Source organism: Echinops telfairi, unplaced genomic scaffold (assembly GCF_000313985.2).
Source record: "Echinops telfairi isolate 266 unplaced genomic scaffold, ASM31398v2 ScPeMD7_25;HRSCAF=90, whole genome shotgun sequence".
NCBI classification, from domain to species: Eukaryota; Metazoa; Chordata; class Mammalia; order Afrosoricida; family Tenrecidae; genus Echinops; species Echinops telfairi.
Window position 1 is genome coordinate 17,699,911 of NW_022103922.1, and position 26,250 is coordinate 17,726,160.

Consider the following 26,250-nt stretch of genomic DNA (forward strand, 5'->3'; position numbering starts at 1 on the left):
GAAAAACTTTGCAGTCTGGGGAAATAAGAATGAACAAAGGCTGTTTAATTCAAAGCTTGCTTAACAGGGGAATCAGCTACCTTTGATTTGGCAGAGACTCAAAAGCAGGCAGGGGACTTAGGAAGTTGTATAGAGAAAAATAGAGACTCAGGGAGACTCTTATTGGAAGCTCTTGGCATGGGGGAAGACAGGCTAAAGCAAAGCAGGGCATTTTATATGGTTGGTGGTGGGAGATGGAGGTGTATTTGGTTTTCTTTGGTTGGTCCTAAGTAGCAAGTAGGGACTAAAATTAAGGAAGTGGTCATATTACATCCTGGCCATATGGGGCCTGTTTTTAAAAAAGTTTTTACAAAGAGTGTAGTTTGGCTACCTGTACTGGTAAGTGCTGAGAGTGATTCGACTGGATGCGATAGATTTATTACGACATATGGTTTTTTATTACGACATATGGTCTGGCCATTGTCCATTTGTTCATTCAGTCAGTCTCTCAAGTGTGTATAGCCAGCAAAGAACTCGGATAAAAGAGGCATTCCTACAAATAAGTATGAAAGAGAAATGTTAAGATCAGTTGGTATAACTTAGTTCGTCAAGGTAATGCTCTCCATTCTAGTTTGGAGAGTAGCATCTGGAATCTAAAAAATAACCATTCAAGATAAAACTATCTTAGATGCATATCCTCATCAGTAACAAACAAAACAGAAGGAAACTAGTTTATATGACTTATAGTCTACTCTAACCTTGAATTTATCTACTCTATAAACACAAGCACTATGAAGGGAGGGACTTCAGAAATTCTTGGGAAAAATTGAATCAAAAGATACTGGAATATTTTCATGAGCCTTTGAAGCCCCTTTGATATAGTACATGCATATCACTACTACCTTTTCTAACCAGAGACACAATAGAAGGTCCTAGTTAGAATAGAGAGAAATATGTAGACCAACATTCAAATTTTAAAGAAGATCAGACTTGCTGGGATGATAGGGAGACCACTAAGATCGCTACACAAAGATATCCTTTTAACTTGAAACTAAAGCTACTCCCCAGACATCTCCTTCCAATCAAAGAATAGGTTGGCCTATAAGCTATCGGTAACACCCTTCATGAGTGCACACCTTTAAACAATTAATGACATGAGCAAATGGTGGACCTTTACAACACAGCAAACATGAGCAGGCAGAGTGGCCAGGAGCCTGAATGGATGGAAACAGGGCAGGTACGGTGGGAAAGGTGAGAGAGCGGACACACTACGCCACCCCATAAACGGGGCAGGAATTGCTGCCCGGACAGCTAACTGGCGGTATAACCTTCTCACTGCAAATACAGTATTCACATATACACAAAGGAGACACTCAACTGAACAGAGAAATGATATCTCACAAGGAATGGCGTCCACACGGCCAGTACACATCTCTTCTTTCTCCAGCTCTTGAATTAGCAGAGTACATCATTATAGATCTTTCTTACTTTATAATGTGTGCACAGAAACTCATTTAAGCTGAGCATTAGGTACACCTCACCAATTTTGATGTGTTGTTTTTATTTTCTGTATCTTAAAGAATATTTCCTAATTACCATATACACTCGGGTCTAAGCCAAGTTTTTCAGCATATTGTTAATGGAGTTTTTGTAGTAAGATTCGGTGTCTCGCTGATGTTTGGGTTGGCTTATACTCGAGTATATGTGGTATTCTGGGAATGACTCCATGAAAGAAGTAGTACTTACAATTGGTTGCTTAATTTCAAACATTTGGAGAAACTCCTGGCATCTTTTCAGTATTGGTGTTCAATTTCTATTGCAGTCCAAGAGAAAATCCTGCAGGAACTAAATCCTTTTCTCTCCTGAATGCCGCTGTGTTCAGTGAAGATCCTGGCTATAATTTAAATGCCCTGCAGTCCCAAGTGAGTGACCTGTGGCAGTAGTTTTGTTTATATTCCCAGCTCCACTCCCCCTGGTTTTGTCTGGCCTTCAGGAGTTCCATCAGATGTATGAGCAACCAAGTATTCAGCAACAAACTCAAAGGAAGTCTTAGGCATATTTCTCATAGCCTTTGTCGATCCCTCAGCTCTGAGTCCCGTGCCTCACAAATTCCAGCTGTTTCAGCTTTCGTAGACTTCAGTCTGTGCCCTTCCTTCAATGGAGTGACATTCACTTCCTCTGGGTGTTCCTCTCCTTGCACGTTAGTCTCAAAGGTGACCTCAGGCAGAAATCTGAGGCTAACTTCAGGGCTCGTTTTGCTTCTTTCTTTTCTCTAGCAGATCACAGGTCTGTACTGTTAGTGGCCGGTGTCTTAAAAACAGTCGGGATAGATTTTCACTTGTAGCCCCTCCTAGAAAACCCCGTGTCAGAACCACCAGAGCAAATGGGGAAGACATCAGTCAGCAGGCAGCCCAGTGCTCACCTTGCTCAGTTGTGCCCAGGGCACTGTGTCCACCTCCTTCAACTCCTCACTTAGGTTTGCTGATGCTCAGCTGGACTGGAGAACAGAGTGGCTCCTAACGTCTGCAAATATTTTTTATAAAAAACAGGGTCTGTGTGAGTTCTTCCTGAGAGGAGCAAAAGTGCAAGTGTAGCACACCTGTAAAGAACCAAGAAATAACCTTTCTAACATTTGCAGTCTGTGTTATGATGAGACGGTACATCCACTTTTGTGGATGGGGCCCACTTTTGCTTGGTGGGAACATCTTGCTTCTAGTATGTTCTTAAGTTCTTGGCAAAACAAATCAAGAACCTAATGTAAGCTTAATCATAGTTGAGTGCAAGAAAATTTGGAATTGTCATATCTTTCTGATCGGTCATTCCTTTGATCATATATGATGACTATTTGCATCCCTAATTTTTTCTTTCTATATATATTTTAGCAATTTTTGGCTTGTGCTATTTAACCCATTGATTGACTTTTTAATTTCACCAATTATTTTATTTTACTTAGCATTTCTATATATTCTCTGGTTCTAAAAGTTTTATAAACTCCTGTTCTTTGTTATGTGTGTTTGTCACCAAACACACTTAAAATAAAACAATTTAAAGGGAGTTTTAAAATTTTAGATTTATTCTGCGAATTTTCCCATTGGGATTGAGTGATAAGTAGACTGTCATTCCTGGCCCTGCACTTATTTATATATTTAATAATGCTTACCCACAAGTCCCAGTTATTGGAAGATTGTTTTCCGTGGCGCTGGTTCTCCTTGGGATTTCCGTTGTAGAGGAATCTCTACAGAGGACAACTGTATGTATCTGTGCGCTCTACTATTTACAAAGGGGCTTGAAAACGTCTGGGGGAAATTCCCTGTCTTTAATTCCCTTTTTTCCATGAACTTTTTGAAGCTTTTCACACATGATTCAACTCTGAGGCTAGTTTTGTAAGCTTAAGATTCTGATACTACGTGGATGATCGATTCTTCCCCACCTTGCCCTGAGACTCCAGGCAGGAGGCCTTTTTTGATGAAACTCCAAACAGATACTCCCAACATTCATTTTTCCATTCAGCTGATACTTGACTTCCAGGAGCCCACGGTTAATCCATTGTTGTCTGTCAGCCACGCAGGCCCACCCTTAGGCCCAAGCATCCTTCTTTATCCAGAGTTTGAGGCCAGTGTGTGCAATACTTGATACATGTCTGTTTCCATCGTGACCTAATTCCAGTTTAATGGTAAAGGCTCCTCTTTCTTTGGCATCTGAAGATTTACTGTCTTTGCTTTCAATTGTATGTATTCACCTTTTTAAAAGTAGTATTTTGCCTAGTCTATGTCCTAGAAAGTAATTGGGCAACCTAATATATGACTTTTTCTTTTTTAACAGTAGAATCTATGTATTAACAAAAATCACTTGTTTAAAACACTTTAGTTTTCATATTTTCATTAAAGCCACATTAAGACTATAACTTTATGGATTTGTTAATATTGTTAATAGACTTTTGCCTTTTTACTCTGTGTTTTATATTTTTAAAATACCCTTTATGCTTTTATTTGGTTGCTACATTATTTCTTACACATTTAAAATTATTATTTGTTTTATGAATTTTCATAGAATGGATCTTCAAGAAGAATTGGATAATCTTAAAGTACATATATCCATTGATAAAGCAACAATACAAGAATTAAATGCACACATGGAAAAGGAAAGAGAAGGTAAATTATTTGGGAAATTAAATATTTAATGCGGGCTTTTTTAATCATCAAGCTCTTGATGCCTTAGCTTCCATTTCCTCCAAGAATCTTCCTCTTGTTCCTCTTTGTCCCACTGTTTTCCTCACTGAATGACTCCTTTGCATTTCTACCGATTGTGAGGAAATGAAGTAAACAGAAGGCCTAGAATTCGGGTTCATACTTAATTATGAAATTATGCTCAGTATTCACGCAGCATACTCATTTTTATTAGTTATTACTCATAGTTTTGACAGTACTTTTTTTCCTGGAAATAATTTCATTCTCAATTATTGCTGTAGAAGCAAAAGCCTGAAGTTAGAAGGAAACTTTACAGATCTTCCAGTCGGCTGTCTCTCTCGCCACTGGACTGACACTGTTGAGGAATAGAGGTTGTTCTTCTGTTAAAATCAACATAACTCTATTTACGCTACAACTAACTCCTCATTTATTATTCATCTCATTATCTGACATTTGATATTTATATCAGTAGTGAAATTTCTGCCCGAGGATTTTGAGCGTAAGGGACACACTTCTGGAAGTCACACTGTGTGTAAAGGACACGATGCTGGCTGAGATGAGTAAGGTTATGTGTGTGTCCCTTTGGCTGCCCCATGCCTCCACGTGGTTTGGGAATCAAGCCAGGAGAATTAAGTGAAAAGAGCTATAGAAGATAGAGTAAGAGAAGTTTAAACAGCTGTGAATGAGCAATGCTAGCAGGTTAAGAAGACAAAAAAAAAAAGGATAAGGAAGAAACTCTTGGTGGAAATTATAAGTTGGACTTAAATTGTATGATAATGAAACAAAAGTGAAGCTTTAAAAATTAAAATGGTAATAATAAATCTCTAGTAAGGCAAAGGTAGTGCCCACATATTTAGCATAGGACAAATTGTAATTCTGGCGGGGCCCTCCTGGCCCATTTCACCTGGGCTGAAGTCATTGAAGTGGAAGACGGTCACTGGCCCCAGGTGCTTTACTAATTTTTATGGAACCTTGAAGGTGAGAAACAAATTCTCCGCTGGGAACCACGGGTAAACGCTGTTAGCCTGGCCACCAGTGGGCTTTCATACCCCCAAGAGAAGCACATTCACACGTAAACCAGTCCTCAGCATCTGTCATATTGCAGTTATTTAGCCTTGAGAAGCACTCTACAGCACTGCTGTTCTCTTGTTTTTAGGGTACAGAGTAAATATTTCAGTCAGACTATTGCAGATATCCAAATGACTGGAACAGATACATTTTATTTACATATTAGCTCTAAATTGCTGAAAGAATATAGTAAATGAATTCAGCACCACAGCGTTCAGGGACTAGAAAAGGGAACAGGGAAACTGCTGGATTGTTATCAAGGTAAAGGTACATATTCCCCAGGTGGGGAAGTCTACCTCTCCTGGCTTTTATCATCATTTGGGAAATGTTCTAGTTCCTTCATGAGTTCAGAAGTCTTAATTGGGTATGTCATGTTCCAAAGACAAAAGAAATGCCTAATTCACCCTAACAAACTTGTTAGTCACTGCTTATACCAAGAGGATTTCCTACTGTGCAGATAATAATATTGTTTTCTTTTCCTTTGTTGATAAACCAAAGTTTTACAGCAGCCAAATAGTCGTTAAAGCAAAATCATCGGAAGCTAACTCAGATCTCTTTCCTTTGAGCTCAGTGTATTCTATTGTATCCCTGTTTTTATTCTTTGAGAAACATTGTATTCTAAAAATGATCAGTAAAAAATGTCAATTAAATGGATTACAGTAATTTATCTGGCGAGTAAAAATAAGTATTTGAGATTTACACTTTATTCCTGTTTGGCTATGTTTCCCCTTTAAAGTTGCTCTGTTCCATTTGGGAAGGTTTCAGTGTTGTCAGATCCATTGCCAGCAGAGGAATGATGTGGAGGCACAGCTTTACCTATTTACCTGGGAGCTTATTTGTTATGAAGTCAAAGTTGTTGTTGTCTTTCCTGGAGAAGTGATTTCTGTAAAATCGCCTGCCCAGGACATGATCTCTTGCTTTTAAAGTGGGGGCTGTTAAAGTCTCCGTCCACCCATATTCGGTTCCGGTTTGCTTTGTTCTGCAATCACTGTGATCCTCCTGGCAGGGAACATGGTCCAGAGAATCAAACTAGTGGCGACTGTGTAGATAAAAAGGCAGTGAATTCTGCTTTTAAGGCAAAGGGGGGAATAGCCTACAAAAGCATGAAAATAGCAATGAAAGTACAGCATCGTTAACCTGCAGATCTATTGTACCTTTGAAAATCTTACGCTGCAGGGGGAGGCAAAAAAAGCATGACACTACAAAGATACATAATTGTGTGACTGAAAATCTTGAAAGAGGTCCCCATTCAGGTACTGACCAAATACTTGACAAGAAAATAGACTGTATTATTCATAGTTGAGAAACCGGGGAACTCTTTTTCTTAAAATGACAGGATAGTGGTTCAGCAGAACACGAGGTGCCATAATCTATTATTTATTCTCTACCAGAACAACTTTTTAGACACAGCGAAGAAGATGGGGTCAAGAAGAGTACTCGAGAGAAGAATGGGAAAGAAATGTCAGAACAGACATTACAGAAGGTAATCTAATCTTTATGATATTGAGCTGAGCAAGTTAAATCTGAATTTTAACATAAAGGATTATATTTTAAAACGAGGGTTCATGAATTTAAACCTTGTGTGAGTCTTTAATTTAAATTCATAATTCAAAACCATTGGCTTGCCAAAATGGGTTAAAAAAAAATCAATGTTAGTGAAATAAATGTGGAAGCACTTATGCTTCTGTTGACATATATTGAAAATATTTTCAAAGACGAGATGACGAGAATGGAAAGCAATAGAAATTATCAAAATTTAGACTTTATGTGCTGATTACTTACAGAGAAGGGTTTGTGTTTAAAACGGTTTGGTGATGAGATTCGCTGTGCTGCACTTCAACAAGCGTTGAATGATCTGCAATCATTGAATTAAAAAAAAAACACACACCACATAGAGTTTTTCATTTCCCATATAGGAAAATGGTAATATGCTTAGGATTTTAATTTTAAAGTTGAAAATGTACATCTCATCTCATTTTAGATGAAAATTAATCTAAACCTAATTTACAGAGTTCCAAATGTTAATAAGAACACCCATGTCAACCGTTCAGCGGCCCTGGGACAATATGGTGTCAACAATCTTAACATTTCATCTTAATGCTTTTAAACTTGGTTTGCATCCTTGTATACAAACCCATTATCAAGTTCAATTATTTGAGGTTCATTGCCTTTTACCAGTTTTCGTTATCGTCTAAAATAAAACACTACTTAAATAGGTTAAATCAAGCTGAAAATAAGCAAATCTGTAGATAAAAATGTTAACATAACTACTTATGTTTCTTGCATCTGTGAATTGATTTGTAGGAAGTATAGTGATTTACAGCAGATGCGATTCCCTATATTCTAGCACTTGCCATATGGTCAGATAAGGAAGGCTGTCATCTCATTATTACCGAATGGCACACATCAGGTTAACATAATAACAGAACACAAGAAATGCTCACCGCCTTTTATCTTAAGGTAAAATGAGCCATTGAAATAATCTATGCACTGCCAGGTAGAATCTCATGCAGTTTATACTAGCTTATCTCTGTTTAAAAATAGTATTTTTGCTCCTCAGGTTTTATGTAATTTTTATCTCTCTAGGTATATATAATACTAGGCTACTACTTACTGCCTTGGGGTAGAAATGAAAGAAGTCCATTATTTAATTCTGACTGCTACAAATGTCTACTAATATAATGCATCCAGAAGTTTATTTCAATGACCAACAAGAATGCCTTTCATTGGACCATATGTCGGATTAACCTACGAATTCGTCATTACTTTTCTATTAAGCAAATGCCATTGTTAAGGAGCTCTGGTGGCACGTGCTTAAACACTTGGCCACTAATAGAGAGGTTGGTGGTTTGTACCTACAAGACACTCTGCAGAACACGTGACCTGACGATCTCTTGTCCAGATTACAGTCCAGGAAACCCAGGTACTGACCGGTAGGGTCTCCGTGAGCTGGCGTACAGCTTGGTGCAAAGCAACAAACTGCATGGTGCTGCGTCCTTTTCACAGATGAGGAAACAAAATGGGTGAATTATTTTGCCAGAGAAAGCAGTCAGAATCAGAAGTGAGATCCGTCCCCCAATTACAAGTCTACTTTCCCTGACCACGAGGCTCCTTACTGGAATTTTTTAAATGTCATATTTGGTTTGCACAAGATGTACTACAATCATACATGCATACTTCATTCTGGAATCCAACCTGCTAAAATATTTTAAAATCCGTTTATGAGAAGTATACAATTTTGGATGCTGATGATTAAAACTAAAAGCTCACTGAGTCGAACTAAAGAGAGAGTGACAAGGTGATACTGCGTATTTGTTTTTAGTAGTTTTTCCTAAATGGACACCTAGCATTTGGATATAGAGAGACCGGCAAGAGCTCAAGCAGATGCAGCCAGAGTTCATGAGTTCTAGAGCACTCTATTTTCTTCACATTAACTAGCCTTCCACTGAAGTGTTCTCACGGGGAAGCAGTAGCAGATTCTCTCCCATAGTCTTGCCTGGGATGGACATCTCCTATTACCTCTCCCCCAGGCTAAGAGGAACCCCTCTGAGGAGATGATAAGTCCCAGTGTAAGTGGATGTCATAATCTGAGATATGAGAGATTAAAGCTAGATGCAGTTCTTCATAGTGTGTTTGGGAACAGCCAGGCCCTCAGGACAGCCATCAGGAAATAACTGGTGGACTAAATTGAGGGGTGTGGACTCTCACAAAAAGTAGGGGTATAGATGGATAGATAAATTGGAGGTAACTTAAATTTAAGTTTTGCAAACAACTTGAACCGTTGTCATCGTAAATGATCCTCACTATAAAAATATAAAGTGTTAAGAGGATGCAGACATTGTATCTTGTATATATCCGGAATAGTATTTGAAATCATTGGTTGTTATTTCAAAAATGTTTCCTCGTTTTAAGAATTTTGTTTTAAAAGTAAATATTTAAGTCCGTGATTTCACAGTCCTGTAGAGCTAGATGGATTATTTTTTATCCTCCTTGGTATATATTTTTTTCATTTATTTGAAAATATTTTTATTAAGTACATTGTTCTTCATCGCCAAATTATCTTCAGATTATACTTAACTGTATTGGGGAGCTTGAAATTAAATTTAAGATGAAGCTACTCTTTATATGCTTGATGTACATATCTTTTGTAAATCCATTAACCCCAAGAAAAAAAATCCCCTTTACCCCCATAATTCAACATTTATTTTTCTATGGAAGGCCTGAGGAATAGTTGGAGGGGACAAATTTCTAAATTTGAGTCCCAGCTGCAGCCAGGGAAGGTTTATGTCTGTCTGGTAGTTAAGTGTGCAGAGCCTCCGTCCCTCTTGCATGATGATCCTTCTTCTTTTCTCACCGCGTACGTCTTTAAGGGCATTAAAAGAGATCGTGTTCATTTGATAAATGGTAAGGCATACCTTAAAATGAGCAGTTTTATGGATATGTGTGTTCTTCAAATTGTTTTTGAATTTCATTAATATCAAGGATTGTACGCTATAATTTCTATAACCTAACACAGAGTTCAGGACATTGAGTTAAAACGTGTTAATTTATAGGAAACCTTGAAATTATCATAATTAGAAATTGGCAAGCATTGTGGCAGAGGGGAGTTCCACTATTTTTTTCAACTAAGGGCCACTTGCTTATCAAAATTCTGTTTTTCTGATTTAAAAAACAGCCTCAGAAATTTGTCTCTATATATCATTTTATATGATTATTGAACATTGAAGAAAATGCTATTTTATGAAAAGAGCTTATCTTATTTTTAGACATTTCTCAGTGAATAGACACACAGCTAAAACACAATATCAGAAACTTCTGCAAAGTTTATTAGCATACCTAGAGTTTTTGTTGCTTTGTGTAGAATTGTACCTCCTTATACCAGTTGCCATTTATTCAACAGGTGTATTAATGCATTTTAGAGTGTATTCTACCTCGGAATTACTTAAAAATTAAATCTTTTTCTATTTTGTTTTGTGTAATTTTATTTTCATGAGCAAGAAATACAATAAATGAAAAGGCAACAATCAATTATGGCTTTGGATTTTCAAGCTAATAAATTCAACTCTCCTATCTAGGTAATTGAACTGGAAAATCGGCTCCAATCTTTTGAGAAGAGATCAAAAAAATTAAAAGAAGGGAATAGGAAATTAGTGAAAGAGAATGATTTCCTAAAGTCCCTCTTAAAACAGCATGACGACGATGCCGAAAGCAGAGAAAAAGAGCTGGAACAGCGGCTGCTGAAGGGCAGCCGGGATTTCGAAAAAGAGAAAACTGAACTTCAAGTGAAAATTAGTGAGCTGAGGAGTGAAGTCACTTCCCTGAGGGGCCAAGTGGCAGAAGCTAATGGATTGAGAAATGAAAATGAAGAGCTGATAAATTCAATGGAAAAACTGCAGCGTACGTCAGACAGAGGAAGAGCCGAGATGGCGACGGCAGACGTGGGCGCGGGACCACCCGGTTGCAAGACCACCACCACCAAGGTTAAATTTAAAGCCGCCAAGAAAAAGTGCGCGGTGGGTCGCCACCACACCGTCCTCAATCACTCCATCAAGGTCATGAGCAACGTGTTTGAGAACCTCCGGAAGGACGGCTGGGAGGATGTGAGTGAAAGCAGGTGAGGCTCTCATTAACTCCTCTGGTGGCGGGGACACTGCGCATATGTAAAGCACTGGCAAATGGAGGTTGAATTTCAACTACTGTCGATTTGGTATTCAGAAAAAACACTGTCAGATCCTTTGAAATATCTTGGGAGGTCTTGTTCTGAGCTTATTGACTGAAATTTGCATGCAAAATTAGCCACAACTGCAGGAGTATTTGAATAGGTGCCAGGAACCCCCAAAGAAGCAATGCTTGATTTCTTCCAGTGATGCTATTTTCATGCAGTCATGAGGCTTGAAATTGACAGTTTGGCAGGTTGATTTAATTTGCTGGCCCTTTGCATATTCACCACTGACAGCTAAGGATTCCCAAGCAAGCCTACCAAGTCGGTTTAGTTATCTTGTGACATGCCGACCTGGGAGGAGAAACATTTTCCCCCCTTAATTTAGTTGGATAAATTTTGAATGACCCATTTCAGCTTGTTACCAGATGTCTACAAGCTGTTTAACATCCTTTAAATTAAGAACCATCTTCACTAATTATTTCATGTATGTATTATGCAAAGTCATTGTACTAACTTTAATTGAATGGTGGTTAAAATTAGTTCTTTAAAAGTTATATAGCCCAACAGATTTCTGGTCCTAAGTTATATCCCCCCAGTGAATAGCAACAGGAGACTACTAAAAATCTGCACTGCTGCTTCCCCTTCTCCCTGCTGCCGGTTTCTGTAAGCACCTGAAACACTGCAGCTCGAGCCCAAAGGCAGACGGAGGTGGCGCCCCTCTTTTGAATCCTAGACAGCCGGGAAATTCAGTGTTGCCAGAATCGATGGCACTCAAATTGTCCACTTTGCCATACTTTAAAGAAAATGGTGTTTTGCTCGTTTGGTTTTTTTTTCTTTTTTAACATTTTATTAGGGGCTCATACAACTGTTATCCCAATCTATACACACATCAATTGTGTAAAGCGCATTTGTACGTTTCTCAAAACATTTTCTCTCCATTTAAACCCCCGACATTAGGTCCTCATTTTTCCCCTCCCTCCCCGCTCCCCGCTCCCCCCTCCCGCATGAGCCCTTGATAGTTTATAAATGGGTATTTTGTCATATCTTGCCCTTTCGTTTGTTTTTAATGCGAGGTTTTTCATTTTATTTTCTCTAGGCTGGTTGGTTGGTTAGTTTTTAATCCCCAATATGCCTCTGTTCTACATTTGGGCTCTCTCTGTATAGTTTCCTTAATCATATAGAACCAAAAGTCATCTGACAACGTGGTCCTTGAACGTGTGTGCCGTCAGAATCAGTTTGTGATTTTATAAAGGCACCCTAGTGCCGACAGTGGTTAAGTGCTCAGCCGTTAACCTAAAGCTTGGCAGTTCAAACCCTCCAGCTGCTCTGTGAACTTGTGCGAACATTGACAACCTTGGAAGTCCTGTGGGGCAGTTTGCCTCTGTCCTGTAGGGTCACTGTGAGTTGTAATTGACTTAATAGCAATTTTGGGGGAGTGGTAGTGGCTGCTTGGGTTGTGATTTTTGGAGAAATCCCAAAAGTCAAGTCACCTCCTAAATCAATTAAACTACTGACCCTGGAGGAGGGGATTTGGTAGGTATCCAGCCCCCTATCTTCAGACTGCTTAATTAAGAAGAGCAAATTCTGCACTTGTAACTCCCTCTTTACTCTTCGCAGTGTCCTTTCCCTGCCCCCTCAAACCCTCCATGATACAATCCTATTTAAGTTAAAAATCAGCAAGCAGTCCTCGACATCTTCAAGGATGCTGTAGTTTCAATCACCTGGCGCTCCCACCCTCTGACTCTGTGAAAGGTGACGCACTCCACTCTGATTTCATCACATCCGTGCATGTGCACAGGCTCACATATTTAGGGAAACGTATCATACATTATCTCCTAAAATACGGGGCTGTCATTCAAGTTATTTAGCAGGGAAACTGGGTTGTACACCGGTGAGGATTAAGTGTTCCATTTCCTGCCTGACAGGCACTCTCAGAACCACTCAGCTGCAAAGAATTCTTGAACAATGAGAGGTCCCAGAGTGGAGCATCAGGGACAGGTTTCAGAACATCCTATTTCTTTGCGCTTTCGTAGCCTGCAGGGTAAGAAAGTTCCTTGGATACAGTATTGGGAAACATGGAGCCTGGTTTTGGATGTAATGTGGTGGTATTACCTGATTGATACTTCTCTAATTTTTGAATGATATTTTAGAAAGCATGCATATTCACCTGAGGGTAAATCAGAAAAAGTTGTTTATACTGTAGGGGGCGCGAGTCAGAAAATTTCAGTATTTCTAGCAGATTTAAAGAGAAATGAAATTTATAGGAAAAAGCATAGAAATTGGGATTTCTTTATTAACTAGGTGATCATTTATATTCCGTTCCCTTGCTTCATTAAGTTCTTTCAGTGTACCTGGTCAGTTTCCCAAACAGCGCACCCAATCACGAGTCCCTCTATTCCAGCTCACGCAGGAAACCTCTCTCCCACTCCCACCAATGCATTTATTCTCTTTGAAACCTTTTAAAAGACACTGATGCGCCTTAACCTTTCCTCTCATTCTTGTTTCAGGGATGTCATGCTGTTTTGGTTGGTTTATTTTTTTAAAATCTGACCACTTTAGCCCCAAGCCTTCCTCCCATCTTTCTTCTATCCACTTGTAAAGCCATCCAGGTAGATGTGTCATAGAGGCTCTCACTCACTGCCTTCAAGTCAGTGCAGCCACACATAGTGACCCCCTGTGAGCTTCCAAGACTTCACCTGTTTGCAGGAGTAGAAAGCCCAGTCTTTCTCCCAGGAGCTGCTGATCGTTTCCCACTGCCAACCATGCAGGTCACAGCCAATGCGTAACCGTTACATGGAATCTTCAACGAAGCTGCCTCTGTTCAGATTTCTGCCTCTAACATTTCCTGGCTGTGTGACCATATGCGTATTCTTTGACCTGCTGGTGCCTCAATTTCCTCATTTTTTGTAGTGTGGTAATTTTATAACTATTGGTTTGCTATTATTTTTGACATTCAATATAACGCTATGTATTGAGTCACTTTTAGTCATTTATGTTTTTCTGGGACATTACCCTGTTCTTTTATATTCATAAAAAGGTCTTTGTTTAACATCAGTAATTCACAAAGAAAATTAACTCAAATGTATAAAGTTTTAGACAAACAGAAAAGGAGCTTAGAATGCAGACAATGATAATAAAAACCCCAAGCAAGTCGATTCTAGTATTCTGATCCACATCAGTGAGATTCCAGAATATGGAATAACTTGTAGATGTGATCAGTTGCTCTTGGTTTCTGAAGGAGAACATAAGTGGTACAAAAATATGGTAGATAATGAAGTTGTGAGCTGTGAAAATAGGAAGGAGAGTAATTCTATGGCTGTTAGCTCTTTCCCCTAGTTAGTAAGATATAAAAAAATGACCATTTTAGGTGTTCAGTTCAGTCACATTAATTATATTCATCATGTTGTGCTATCACCCTAAATAGGTACTCATTGCCTGTTCAGCAATAACCCCTATTCTCTCCTCCTCTCAGACCCTGCTAACCACTAATAAACATTTGTCTCAATGCATTTGCCTGTTCTAGATAGATTTTATATACATCAGATCATATGATAGCTCTTTTATGTTTCAGTTCTCTTCATGGGTGAATGATGCTTCGTTATAGGTACCACACGCTGTGTATCCATGTATTTGTTGATGGTTTAGTTGACGAGCTTAAAATCGATTTAAAGAAGATTCTAGGGCATCATAAATCAATCATTTGTGGACATTTATTCACAAAGCCAAACCCGGGACACCTCCCCAGTCTTAATCTGGAAAGATGCCGTGTCATAAAAAAATGACAGAATTTAAAAATTATTTTTAAAAAATAAAATAGAAATTAAGTAACTTTGCATTGTGTTCATACAAATACTCCAGAGGGTTCAACTATGTATTAATCTTAGTTTGCATCTAGCAATTCTAAATATTTCTCAAAGTATACTTGGACTGTGAAATTCAGTTATGGACATGACACTCCGAGAAGCAGCTGAAATGAGCTGGAGCAAGGCTTACTAGGATGATGAAGCAGCTTTAAAGCACGCATACTGGAACACCTACACAATCTTGGATGTGTGCCTTAGGGAAGTTTCTCAGACTATCTATGTCCAAATCGTTGAAAGACTCATTGTTTGGAAGAGGAATTGGACTCATATCTCTATTTAAAGAAAGGTCAAAAGTATATGCCTTCGCATCCATTCCAACACATGGTGCATATAAGACAGAGGAGAACTGCCCTAAAGGATTTCCATGCTTGTAACTATGAAGCAGAACACCTCGTCCTGCTCCTTTGGAGCAGCTGGTAGGTGCGAGCCACAGTCTGTCGGTTAGAACCCAAGCATTTAACCACTGTGCCACTAGGGCCTTTATAAGACTATAAAAGCCCCCCACCCTTATTGCTTTAGATTTTCTCTCATAGTGTACTATATGCTATTTATTTTAATTACTTTTCTTCTTATCTATAGCATGGAAGGAATTTTCATACTCTTTATTCACTCATTGCCTTGTCCCGTGTCCGACACATAGTTGGAAATTACAAGTATTTTATTAGATCTCCAGTGACCACAGTGACAGAATTGGGTCAAAGCCTCAGAGATTCAGATTTTGTCCCAGACTAGGGAAATCCTATTTGGCCTGGCTCAGGACGTGGTGCGCGCTCCATCCCTGACAATGTGTGACCGTGGGCTTCCTGAGTGAACACGGGGTGGGTGGTGGTATACAGTGATGCTAGAGGACATTTAATACTGAATAATATCTGTTTGATCTCTTGAAGGGTTCTGTCATTTTGGAAACTATATTTAAACTCTCCTCCTAATGTGGAGGATCAATGCCAAAATAAACTTCCAGCTTTTATAATATGTGCTATAGAATTTTTTTATATTGAGCTTCAAAAAATATATTTAACAACTCATATTCTTGAGTTTTATATCCTCTCGCTTTTCCCTTAAAGTAGTGATTTGGAAACACATACCACTCAAAATTTGGGAACAATTATTGTGGAAACATCTCAGAAAATAAGTCCTGCAGAAGAAGGAAGAGACCAGAAACTATGTGATCCAGGAGAAGACAATGAAACAGATGGGAAAGAAATAATACAAGTATACTCAAGTAGAAATGGCAAGAAGTCAAAGGTATAGGACATTTTTTGCTGAATTGTAATCTGTTTTCTTAATTTTATCTTATGCTTAATATAACTTCATAGGTCTTGTGCCAACAGTTTCATTTGAATTTTTAAAATTTAGCTCCTAATAAGTATACAGAGCGAATAAGTTCTCACTTACTAGTAATGTTGACATATTAATGTGTTATAATTTTTCACAAAATGGAAATAGATGATATACAAATGTACATCTCAAAGTGCTTAATATCAGAAAAATTAAATGTGACCATAAGCTCCATGTTTTACGTGTATGAAACACACTAAGAGAAGAAGCCTCGGCTTTTGTATTCACTTTTTTTTAATGATAAAGTTAGTGTCCAACTTGACCTTCTTTCCTCCTAACTGTGATATATTTTAAAAAGTTGAAATTGTGGTACAATAGACTCAATCATTTTTACCACTAATAATATCATGGCACTAAAAGCTTTACTCACCTTAAAATAAGTGAAAAATTGAAGGGAGTATACTTTAGTTTACTCTAGAAAACAATCATGTCTTTGATATAATTGATATGATTATTTTAAAACAAAAAGGAAATGTGAAGTTCAGACCAAGAATTACATATTACATCTGCTGATTGAATTAAGAAATAGTTTCTATAGAAATCCATTTGCCCACATTATTTGGTTCATAATCCTCTTTAATTACAGTCATTTAGGTGCTACTTAGTAAATTGATAAATAACACGCTCACGGCTGATTGAGGTAATAAGAGAGTGCATTATAACCCAGTGAGTAAGTTTGTGTTATGTTCCTAGTTGGGTAAAGGGTCAGCAAGAATAAAGCCCCTCAACAAGACGGACTGACTCAGTGCTGCCACACTGGGTTCCTTTAGAGCAGTGTTTCGTTCTGTTGTACATAGGGGCACTGTGAGTGGAATCTGACTCGGGGTCACCCAGGAACAAATGCGCATAGGCTTGGTAGCGTTTTCCTCTTCCTCATGGGAAACTTCATTTCAGTTTCTGACCGCTGCCCCTCATGCACACCTCCTGCCCAGCATCCGTGGAGGCCTGCTTGTTTTTTCACTAGATGGACGGATTTCAGTGGCGCTTCCAGAATAAGTCAGACTCCAGGGACAGATCTTGTATTTCACTTTGTGAAATCATCCGGAAAGGTGGGTCATGTGATTCTGTTTTCAACAGAACATGGGGCTGCTGGAGGACGAGGCAGCATTTTGTTCAAGGTGCCTGAGGTCACCATAGTTGGGGACTGACTCCACAGCAGCTAACAAGGTGCACATTTGGGGGAGTCAGGGCATAAATGCTGACTGAACTGGAATGTGAGGGCTTCTCAGACGGTCTAGTCAGTGGTGCTGCTGTGGAAACCTTATCCAGTTCTCCGTCGTTGGTCCTGATCTGACCGGGTCTGGTGCCTCACGCTGGTGATTCGGTCGGTTCTGTGTTGGTCCTTTCCCAGTGGCTGGTGCTTGTCTGCCGCCTGACTCCTTCCTTGGTGTCGTCTCTGCCACTTCTGCAGCCAAGTTCAAAGTAGGCATTTCCAAAACCTTCCGAGACACGATTGTCAGGTTTTTTCATTTTAAAAGCTAATTTAAAGGAAATCCCTCAGACATAGAGTTTCTGATGTTGTTGATAATAATCTGTTCTCCTCTGTTAGAGCTGTGCCTTATATATAATAGTATAACGCATGTATCTAACAAACTAAAATGCCTGGCTCATTGCTATAGCACCATGAGCAAGGTTAATTATCATAGCACATTATTTCAGCTTCATTTGTTAGAAGGCGTTTACCATCTGCATACAGCAGAAAGTCAGTATTTGAGAAGTAGACTAGATTCACAGATAACAAATTAGTAGTGTTCACATTTTATATTTGTTGCTGTATTTACTTCTGTTTTTTTTAACCATCTGTGGGTTGTTTCATTTGGTTTGCTTTTGTTTCTGCTCCATCTACCCCTAGGTCAACTTTGGTGCACAAGATTAGGTTTGTTTGTGACTGTGGGGGATCAACTAAAGAATTGTGTGGCCTAGGCATTCTTAAATTTTGCATAAGTAAGTATATTTGAAGAGAGAAATATATTGGTCCAGGTGAAGTAATACAGTTTTTGTGAAACTTTTCAACTTTAGGAGGTTCTTCATTATAAGAATGCCAAAAAAACAACTTTGCAAAGGAAGAACAATACACAAAGGAGCTCACACACAGCAGCCCCTAACCGAGGTAAGAATACATCAGAAATTAGCAATAGGAGTATGTCTTTTTTAATGTAGTGTGATTTTTAAAATCGTATGCACATTATTTTATATAGTTAACAGAGAAAAATGGAAATGTATAACTGCCCAGAAGTCATCTAGCAACAGTATTATATTACGAGAACGGATCATATCTTTGCAACAACAAAATAACCTACTTCAGAATGCCAAGAAAACTGCGGAATTGTCAGTTAAGGAATATAAAGAAATCAACGCCAAGCTCAGTCAGCAGCAGCAAATATCAGACCAAAGATTTCAGACAAGCCGGCAGACAATCAAGGTAAAGAGAACTTGGCATCATCATTGTTTCCCATGTGCCATTTAGCTCATATGTGTGCTCTTTACACATGCCTATGGATTTGAAATTTTCTTTCCTAGTAGTTGTTAACCAATGTAATTTTCATCGCAACTATGTTCTTTAGTGATGGACACACAAGGGGACTCCCCGAAATTCGTGGAAACTGAACAGGTCAGGGGATTTTCCCATCAACCATCTGAAGGCCCCTCATGTCTTTAAGTCAGCGGGCACGAGAGACGGAACTCCAAACAAAAGAAGACAAATACAATATAAGGGAATTTATTTTTCTCTTTCTCTTTACTTCTTTTGTGTTTTCTTTATTCAAAGTTATACCTTAGTTTTTTATAAACAAGTTTCATAGATGCTATTGCCGTGTCCATTTATTTGCTGATGTCCGAAATATTTTTAACTACCCATTTTGCCTCCATTTCTCTTTGCAAGTACTAGTTGAAAGCGTGAAAATTGTAACATATTTTAGATTGTTCTCAACAAAGTTTTGGCTCTGGCTATCATAATTTAATCTTAAATGAAAAATATAGACTTGTTTATTCTTCAATTTTCTTTCTTAAGCATATTTTCTTGCTGAGTGAACAATTAATTCATTGGTGCTTTGTTGTATGTATAAAATTTTTTCTCATATGGAGAATTATCATAAATTAAGTAATATGGCTCATGTTCATTGTGGCAGAAATGTACAAATACAATGGACAGTGAACTGTAGTTTGATTTGGAAAGACTAACAGTGCCAGCACTGATGAGTTTGTGTGTGGCAACAACCACTAGTAATTGCTACTATTTTCAGTATGATAATTTAAGGTATGTTAAAATGTTAGCTCTGTGCTTGTATGTATATCCACATATGTATACATGCCTTTAAGCCAGTTGTTGAATCACCTAGGTTCACAGAGATCCTGAAACAAGAATGCTCACAGAATGCTTAGCCTTATAACATTGGAAATAACCGGAGTGGTCAGCAGTGCTTAGTTTATGACGCTGTGTGTTCCTGGGATGCACAGTAAGATGTCCAGGAGGGAGTAACTAATAGCGGCTACATTGAATCCTCTAGTATGAAAAGTATCTGTTACAGAGCTGTAGATTCAGATGTATGTATTTCTGAGCTTTCAGAAAGTAAAGGATATCTCCACGATGCACTAACCCCGTCCCAGCCAACCAAGAACAAAGGACAAGTTAGAATCAGAATGCAGTAAGCCACAGGAGCAGAGATGCCCAGACAGTAGATCCTGCTGTTGAAGGGATAGAGCGGTCCTACTAATTGCCCTGGTACCAGGCAGAAATGAGTATAAATCTACTCTGGAGAAATGAGTATAAATCTACTCTGGAGAAAAAGTGTCTTCAATTTTAAGCCCATCAGTTTATCCACCAAATATGAACTTAGAACTGAAAATCATCATGTTCATACAGAAGCAATCCAGTGGGCACACTTTTTTTTTTTTTGGAGTTTACCCTTTAACTGAGCTTGCAGCACTACTAAGAACCCTCCACTTGTGGGCTCTAATTGTCCAGAGTTAAAAATGTTATCATCTCCCATAAGTCCTAATGCTTCTGACCTGGTGACCCCACCTGGCGTGTTAATATATCTTCTGTCACCTCTAGGTCTAGATCCTAAGCACTTTCCTTTCTTATATTTCCAGCTATTCATGTAAAAGAATATTTGGTACTAGATTTTATTGAGAATTTGAGTGTGATAGGGAGCATTTTCAAGTTACAGAGTCTGCCAAATGGCTAGTCGTAACATCTTAATATATCATGATTCCAAATTTTTGTCTGTATTACCTGTAAAACGTGTTATCCAGAATTGAAGAAGATATTTAAAATATGCTTCAGTGAAGAGTATAAGGGGTCTATTAAAGGCTACAAATCTCTAGATGAATGTTTTAGCTGCCACTTCCCTCTTTTCCTAAGTGAGCTATTAAAAGAACTAATAAAAATCACACTGATGTATATAGCCATGGTGCTCCAATAGAAGTGCAATTCATTTCCCCTCTAAATAATTTTTCTCTACTTCATCATTCTTAATTTTGACTCTTTTTGGAGGCTAAGCTAAAGAAGGCTCCCATGGTAGAAGGACCAATGATTGATTGATCATTGCCCTCAGAATAAGCCATCATCATTGGGGCTCACAGTGATAGAAGTATCACAGCAGTTACCTTTCCTCATGACTCACCTGGCTACATTCTGCTCCTTGGTAACTCCATCTTATACCACTGATGCATTTATTGAGTACTTACTGTGTATAGTCTATATGCCCTAAGATAATGAGGGCACAGCTGTGAACCACACAGAGATATGGTCAAAGTCTCTTATATACCAGGGCTCCTTAATTTCTGATTAAGAGTCAGAAAACAAGTAAACATGCACTTAAGTAAGCAAAATAATGATAAAAAGTGAATTATAATCAGGAATAACGGGAAATGTCGGTGAGGGTCAGTTGATTACATTTTTGAAAAGATGATCCTGAAATCAAGGCCTCAAGAACAAGCATTGGTATAAAAATATAGCACAATCACTCAGGATGTCACAGGAGTTCGCACATGTTTGGAAACTACGTTAAGTGTACTGTCTTTCACTACGAAGTAAATACGAATGAGAGCTACTGTGGACAGAATGTATGTGTCTTTAACTTCTACAGTCACCCTGTGAGAGAAGTTATTGTGTCAGAGTAGCACCGGGCTGCACAGGGTGTCCAACGGCCAGTTCTGAAATCTATTGGTAGGCACGTCAGGGACTCACGTTTCCAACCCAATGCTACATATTTTCTCAAATTTTATTTTGATTATTTAATTTTTTTATGATGCCATTTAAAATCTTTTCATCAAGATTAGCTTATGTTTGAATAGTGGAAACATTTGAAAAGTGGTTTCATAATGAAGTTGATAATCTAGAAAACTTGATGTGTCCCTTGTTCACAACTCAAGTCAAGTTCTAGACCAGTCGTTCACATGCTGGGTTTCTGGTAAGTGTTGTGTTCTTTGTGCCAGGCGGTGTTTGATCTAGGTAAATGCGTCTCAGGGGACAGAACATATACAATTGTAGTCCCAGCAAAGAAAGGGCAGTTAGAGTATTCTAAAATCAAAGTAATGTTTAGGTTACATTAATTAAAAATTTCAATTGTTCAATGATATCTGTTACTTTTTATTTATTGCTTTTATTCTTGCTACCTTCCATGAAAGGTTTAAGGCAATTGTTTATTATCATGAATTGTTTTTATAGATTACATTTTATTTGAAAATGCTCTAGAAATACCCTCAATGTTGGCCTTTTGCTTTTACCTTAAAGTCAGTGTTTATATGTTCTTTATCTTTTAAATAAAAATACATTTGATATGAATAAATAGAAATGTCTTAAGCTTAATAAATGAGTAAACTGAGACAAAAATATACAGAACAGGATCTGTGACTACGTCTTCTTCATTTGCCTTTAAGCTCTTTTTCAGCCATGCTAGTATGTAAAACTATTTTAGCTGTAAGAGAAGGTCCCTTTGGGGAAGTTCTCTAAGAATTTTTAAGGGTAGCTTTGTGTACAACCTAGTAACAGTCATACCATTGTATAAGCTATAGCTGTAACTGTAGTTTATAGGGCACGTGGGCGAATTCTTCAATTATTTATCTTCAGAACTAAGGATATCAGACACTGGAATATGTCAATAACGTATTTGAGTTCATAATGCCATTTATATTAAATTAAATTTAAGATACTTATAAAAATGTGTAGAACATTTTATGGCACTTTAGAATTGGAAAAGCACGTCACATACTTTTAAAGTCCAATACACAGGGAATCCCATAAATTAATTTGGAATCATTTCCCAGGTTTTATATGTAAACAGAGTTTGTCTGGTTAGATGGTTTTTCTAAGGTTCATGACTGATGAGTGGTAGGCTTAATCTTGAACCCTGTATTGTGACGAGAGAGTCATGTCTCTCATCATCCTGCTTGTACTTTTAGGAAATTTAATAATATTGACATTCTGCTCTTAAATATGTTAGTTTGTTGTTTGTTTCAAAATTAAGATATGAGCATTTTTTACTTAAAACATTCAGATGTAGTGTTGCTTAGCCAAGAGGAGAAACATGGACATTTCTGACCAGTTTCATGTGCACGAGTATTTAGCAAACATTTTCAAGTTAGCACAGAGCATTTGTGGTTTTTATAAGCAAAAACTATAAACACCCACTTGGAAAATTTAGCAGGTTCTAGTTGAATGGAGTATGTATTTGTTGACATCTGTATTTGTATATTTAAGCTCTATTCCCTGGTCTTGTGCTCTAGTTGTTAAATGTACCCAATACAGAGGAATTATCACTTCATTTTGCAGTTTTGTCTTCTACTAAAGACTCTAGGTTCTTTGCAAAAGTCATATTTTTAATCCAGTCTCGGTAACTGTAATTGCTTTAAAACTTCTGTAAAAAAAAAATGTAGGTATTTTCAACTGTTATCTCTTAGTAGTTAATGGCATTTAATATTATTAATATCAATTATCTTGGTCAATCATCTTATTAATTGAAATCCCTTTAGTATTCTGTAACACCCTTTACACAGACACTTTCCAAATTCTAGTCCTAGAATTGTTATAATTAATCCTTAGAATATTAGGTTTCGTTTATCATTTGCTAGTTTTAAGATCTCAGGAAGTCACAAGCTTCTTAAGCCATGTATTTCTAATCTTTAAAAAGCTCAACTAAAAGTACTTCACATGAAAACTGTGAAACATACAATTGAAACCATTCTCTGTGTATTGACGTACCTATGCAGAACTCTCGTCTCCAGCTGAGTAAATGGTAGGATTACTGCCTTTTTTAAAAAAATACTTTTATTGGGGGCTCTTACATCTCTTATCATGGATTACTGCCTTTTAATTTCCATTTTATTCTGTTTAGTGTAAAGACAAAGAAAATCTCTTTATTATAGAATATATTTTTTTAATTCAAAAGATTCAGTGTTAGGGAAACAAACTACATCTACATAAAACAAATCAGATTGAAATACAATTTGAAAGATTAAAGAGAAAATTTACCAAGAGTCTAGGGGGAAAAAAAAGACTTGGAAAGAAACAGTTAAACTGAGAGCTGACATGCTACCTTGTTCTAAAGATGACTATATATATCATTCAGAACAAGATGAATATAATACCCATATTCATCTTCCGCACAAGGTATTCTTTAACAATTACTCATCTTCAGAACAAGATATCAGACATTGCAAAATATCAATAAAATGTTTGAGCTTATAATTCAATTTCATTTCAAATTATGTAACATTTTATTGCACTTAGAATATGAAAAGTGTTTTCATATGCTTTCAAAATTTAACACACAGAATTCCATATACCGTATATACTTGAGTATAAGCTGACCCAACTATCAGCCAAGGCACCTAATTTTACTACAAAAACTGCATAAAAGCTGTGCTGAAAACTCGGCTTATACACAAGTATATACGGTATCTATGTGTGTGTGTATACTATATATATGTATGTATGTATGTAAATTGGTAAAGGACAAAAGTTATAAAAGTAGCCTAGAACATTTGGAAAGAACTAACTAGACCTTTCAGAAATGGAAAAAATGGAGTAATATTTCCAATGAAGTGAACTATTGTGAGATACAACTGAAGAGGGAATCCGTTAACTATAAAGTAGATCAGAGGAATTTATCCAGAACATAGTATAATGAGACAAAGAAATGGGATATGTAGAAGGAATTTCATGAATCATGATGGATGTAATGATAAGGGAACTGGAATCAAGGTTCCTAAGAAAAGGAGGTAAAATGGGGTAGAGAAGTTCTAGAGCCAAAAAAAGTGACATATATGTTGGATTATAAAAGTTATAATGACTTGGCAGTTGCTGTCTTTAATGGTAGTCCACCTAAGGTAAATCTTTAAGGCTTATTGTACAGTTTGATGTATAACATATCACGTTAAGGAAGTTTCCTTTAATTCTTAACTATCTATATGTTTTTACTTGTGAATAAGTTACATTTAGTTAAATGATTCTTTGGCATCCACTTGAAAGATGACCATTTGTTCTAATTTCATATGTTATAGAGTGAATTATATTACTAGATTTTCTGGTTTTGATTCATGGGATTATCTGTACTTGGCCATGAGATATGAGAATGAGAATAACTAGCAGTATGTAGTAGAATGCCTGTATCTTTCTAGTGGCTGCAAGTTCTGTACTAATAGTTTCATTCCTAATACTAGTGATTTGTGTTGTCTTTTTATTTTTGCCAGCTTTGCTAGAGGTTTATCAATATTATGGATTTTTTTGAGGTTTCAGCATTTTGTTTCATTGATTTTTCTCTTTTTCAGTTTGCATTCCACTTATTTTGGTATGTTGTATTTCTGTTTCCATTCGGTTCTATGTATTTTAAATTTTTCCTTGGAGATTTCCTTTTTGGTCTACAATTTACTGAAAAGGTTTGTTTAGTTTTCAATGTATGGAGATTTTCCTGGTGGTTTCAAGTGTGTCAGAGAACATACTCTGTGTGATTTCACTTATTTTAACTTGGGGTGATTTGATTTATGCTCCCCATAAGATCTATCTTGAATGCTTTGCGGGTACTTGAGAAAAATACATTCTGCTATTGTTAGCTGGAGTATTCCATATATTCCATTTAGAGCCTGTTGTTTTAATGCCTAGATTTTCCTATTATTGCTGATACTGTGTTAGTGATTACATCAATAGTGGAGTGTTGATTCTAGGTATTATAATATCCATATGAAATATTATAGTTCACTAGTATTGACATTTCACAGCTTCAAGTGGAGTATTGGAATCAACTTCTGCTTTATGTGCCATACTTTCCCCATCTTTTAAATATCGTGAAGCAAAAAATTATATGTATTTGTCTATGTACATTTTAAACCATATCACAAGGCATTTCACGATGGAAGCAACCTTGTAACACAATTTAAGAAACTCATGGGAAGTAGCATAGTCTATTATCTTGATCCCAATTACTTTTGACATATCACAGTCCCTGGAGCAGGAAGGAAGGACGTCAAGCTGGGTAAAGTAGAGGAACAGTGAAAGAGAGGGATGCCCTTCGTGGGATGGATTGACAGCATGGCTGCCACCCTGGGCTCAAGCAGAGGAACCGCTGTGAGGGTGGCACAGGACTGGGCAGGGTTTCCTTCGGCTGTTCAAGGGTTGCTCTGGGTGAGAGCTGGCTCAATGGCCCCTCAGCAACATATTTAGATATTCCAATGTTCTTTTCTTTCTGAAGTTTGAGGCCCTATTCTAATTGTCCTTTCTATTTTAAAGAACTTAACATTAGCAGTTCTTTAGAACAGCAACAAAGTAGCTTGGTTTCCCCCCAGTTAGTGTGTTTAGTTCCTTCATTGTTGAAGGATATGGAATTTGGGGTTGACTGTGCTTTTCTCTTGATAACTTGTAAAATGTCGTGTTACTTTCCTGGAGAAATCCGTGGTCACATAATTGGCATATTCTTAGAGGGCAGCATTCTTTCTCTCTGGCTCCTCTCAAGTTTTTGTCTAAAGTTTGCACACGTTTAGATATGATGTGTCTTGGGGCCAGGATTCCTTTGGATGTGTTCTACTTGAGTTTGTTCAACTCATGGACCTCTACGTATATGCCTTTTGCCAAATTTGGGGAAGTCTCAGCCTTTTTTGGTTCTAAATACTTTCGATCTCCTCTCACCTTTCCTTCTGGATCTCCAATGAGATGACA

General features: G+C 37.6%; 1 protein-coding gene across 1 annotated transcript in view; it reads left to right on the forward strand.

The window, feature by feature from the left end:
• Positions 1-26,250, forward strand: part of CNTLN (centlein) — a 204,403-nt gene that overhangs the window by 119,784 nt on the left and 58,369 nt on the right. The window contains exons 13-18 of the mRNA XM_045289198.1: positions 4,030-4,130; positions 6,626-6,717; positions 10,310-10,848; positions 15,824-16,004; positions 18,117-18,207; positions 18,296-18,519. Coding sequence (XP_045145133.1) covers positions 4,030-4,130; positions 6,626-6,717; positions 10,310-10,848; positions 15,824-16,004; positions 18,117-18,207; positions 18,296-18,519 — 1,228 coding nt within the window. The remainder of the gene's footprint in view (positions 1-4,029; positions 4,131-6,625; positions 6,718-10,309; positions 10,849-15,823; positions 16,005-18,116; positions 18,208-18,295; positions 18,520-26,250) is intronic.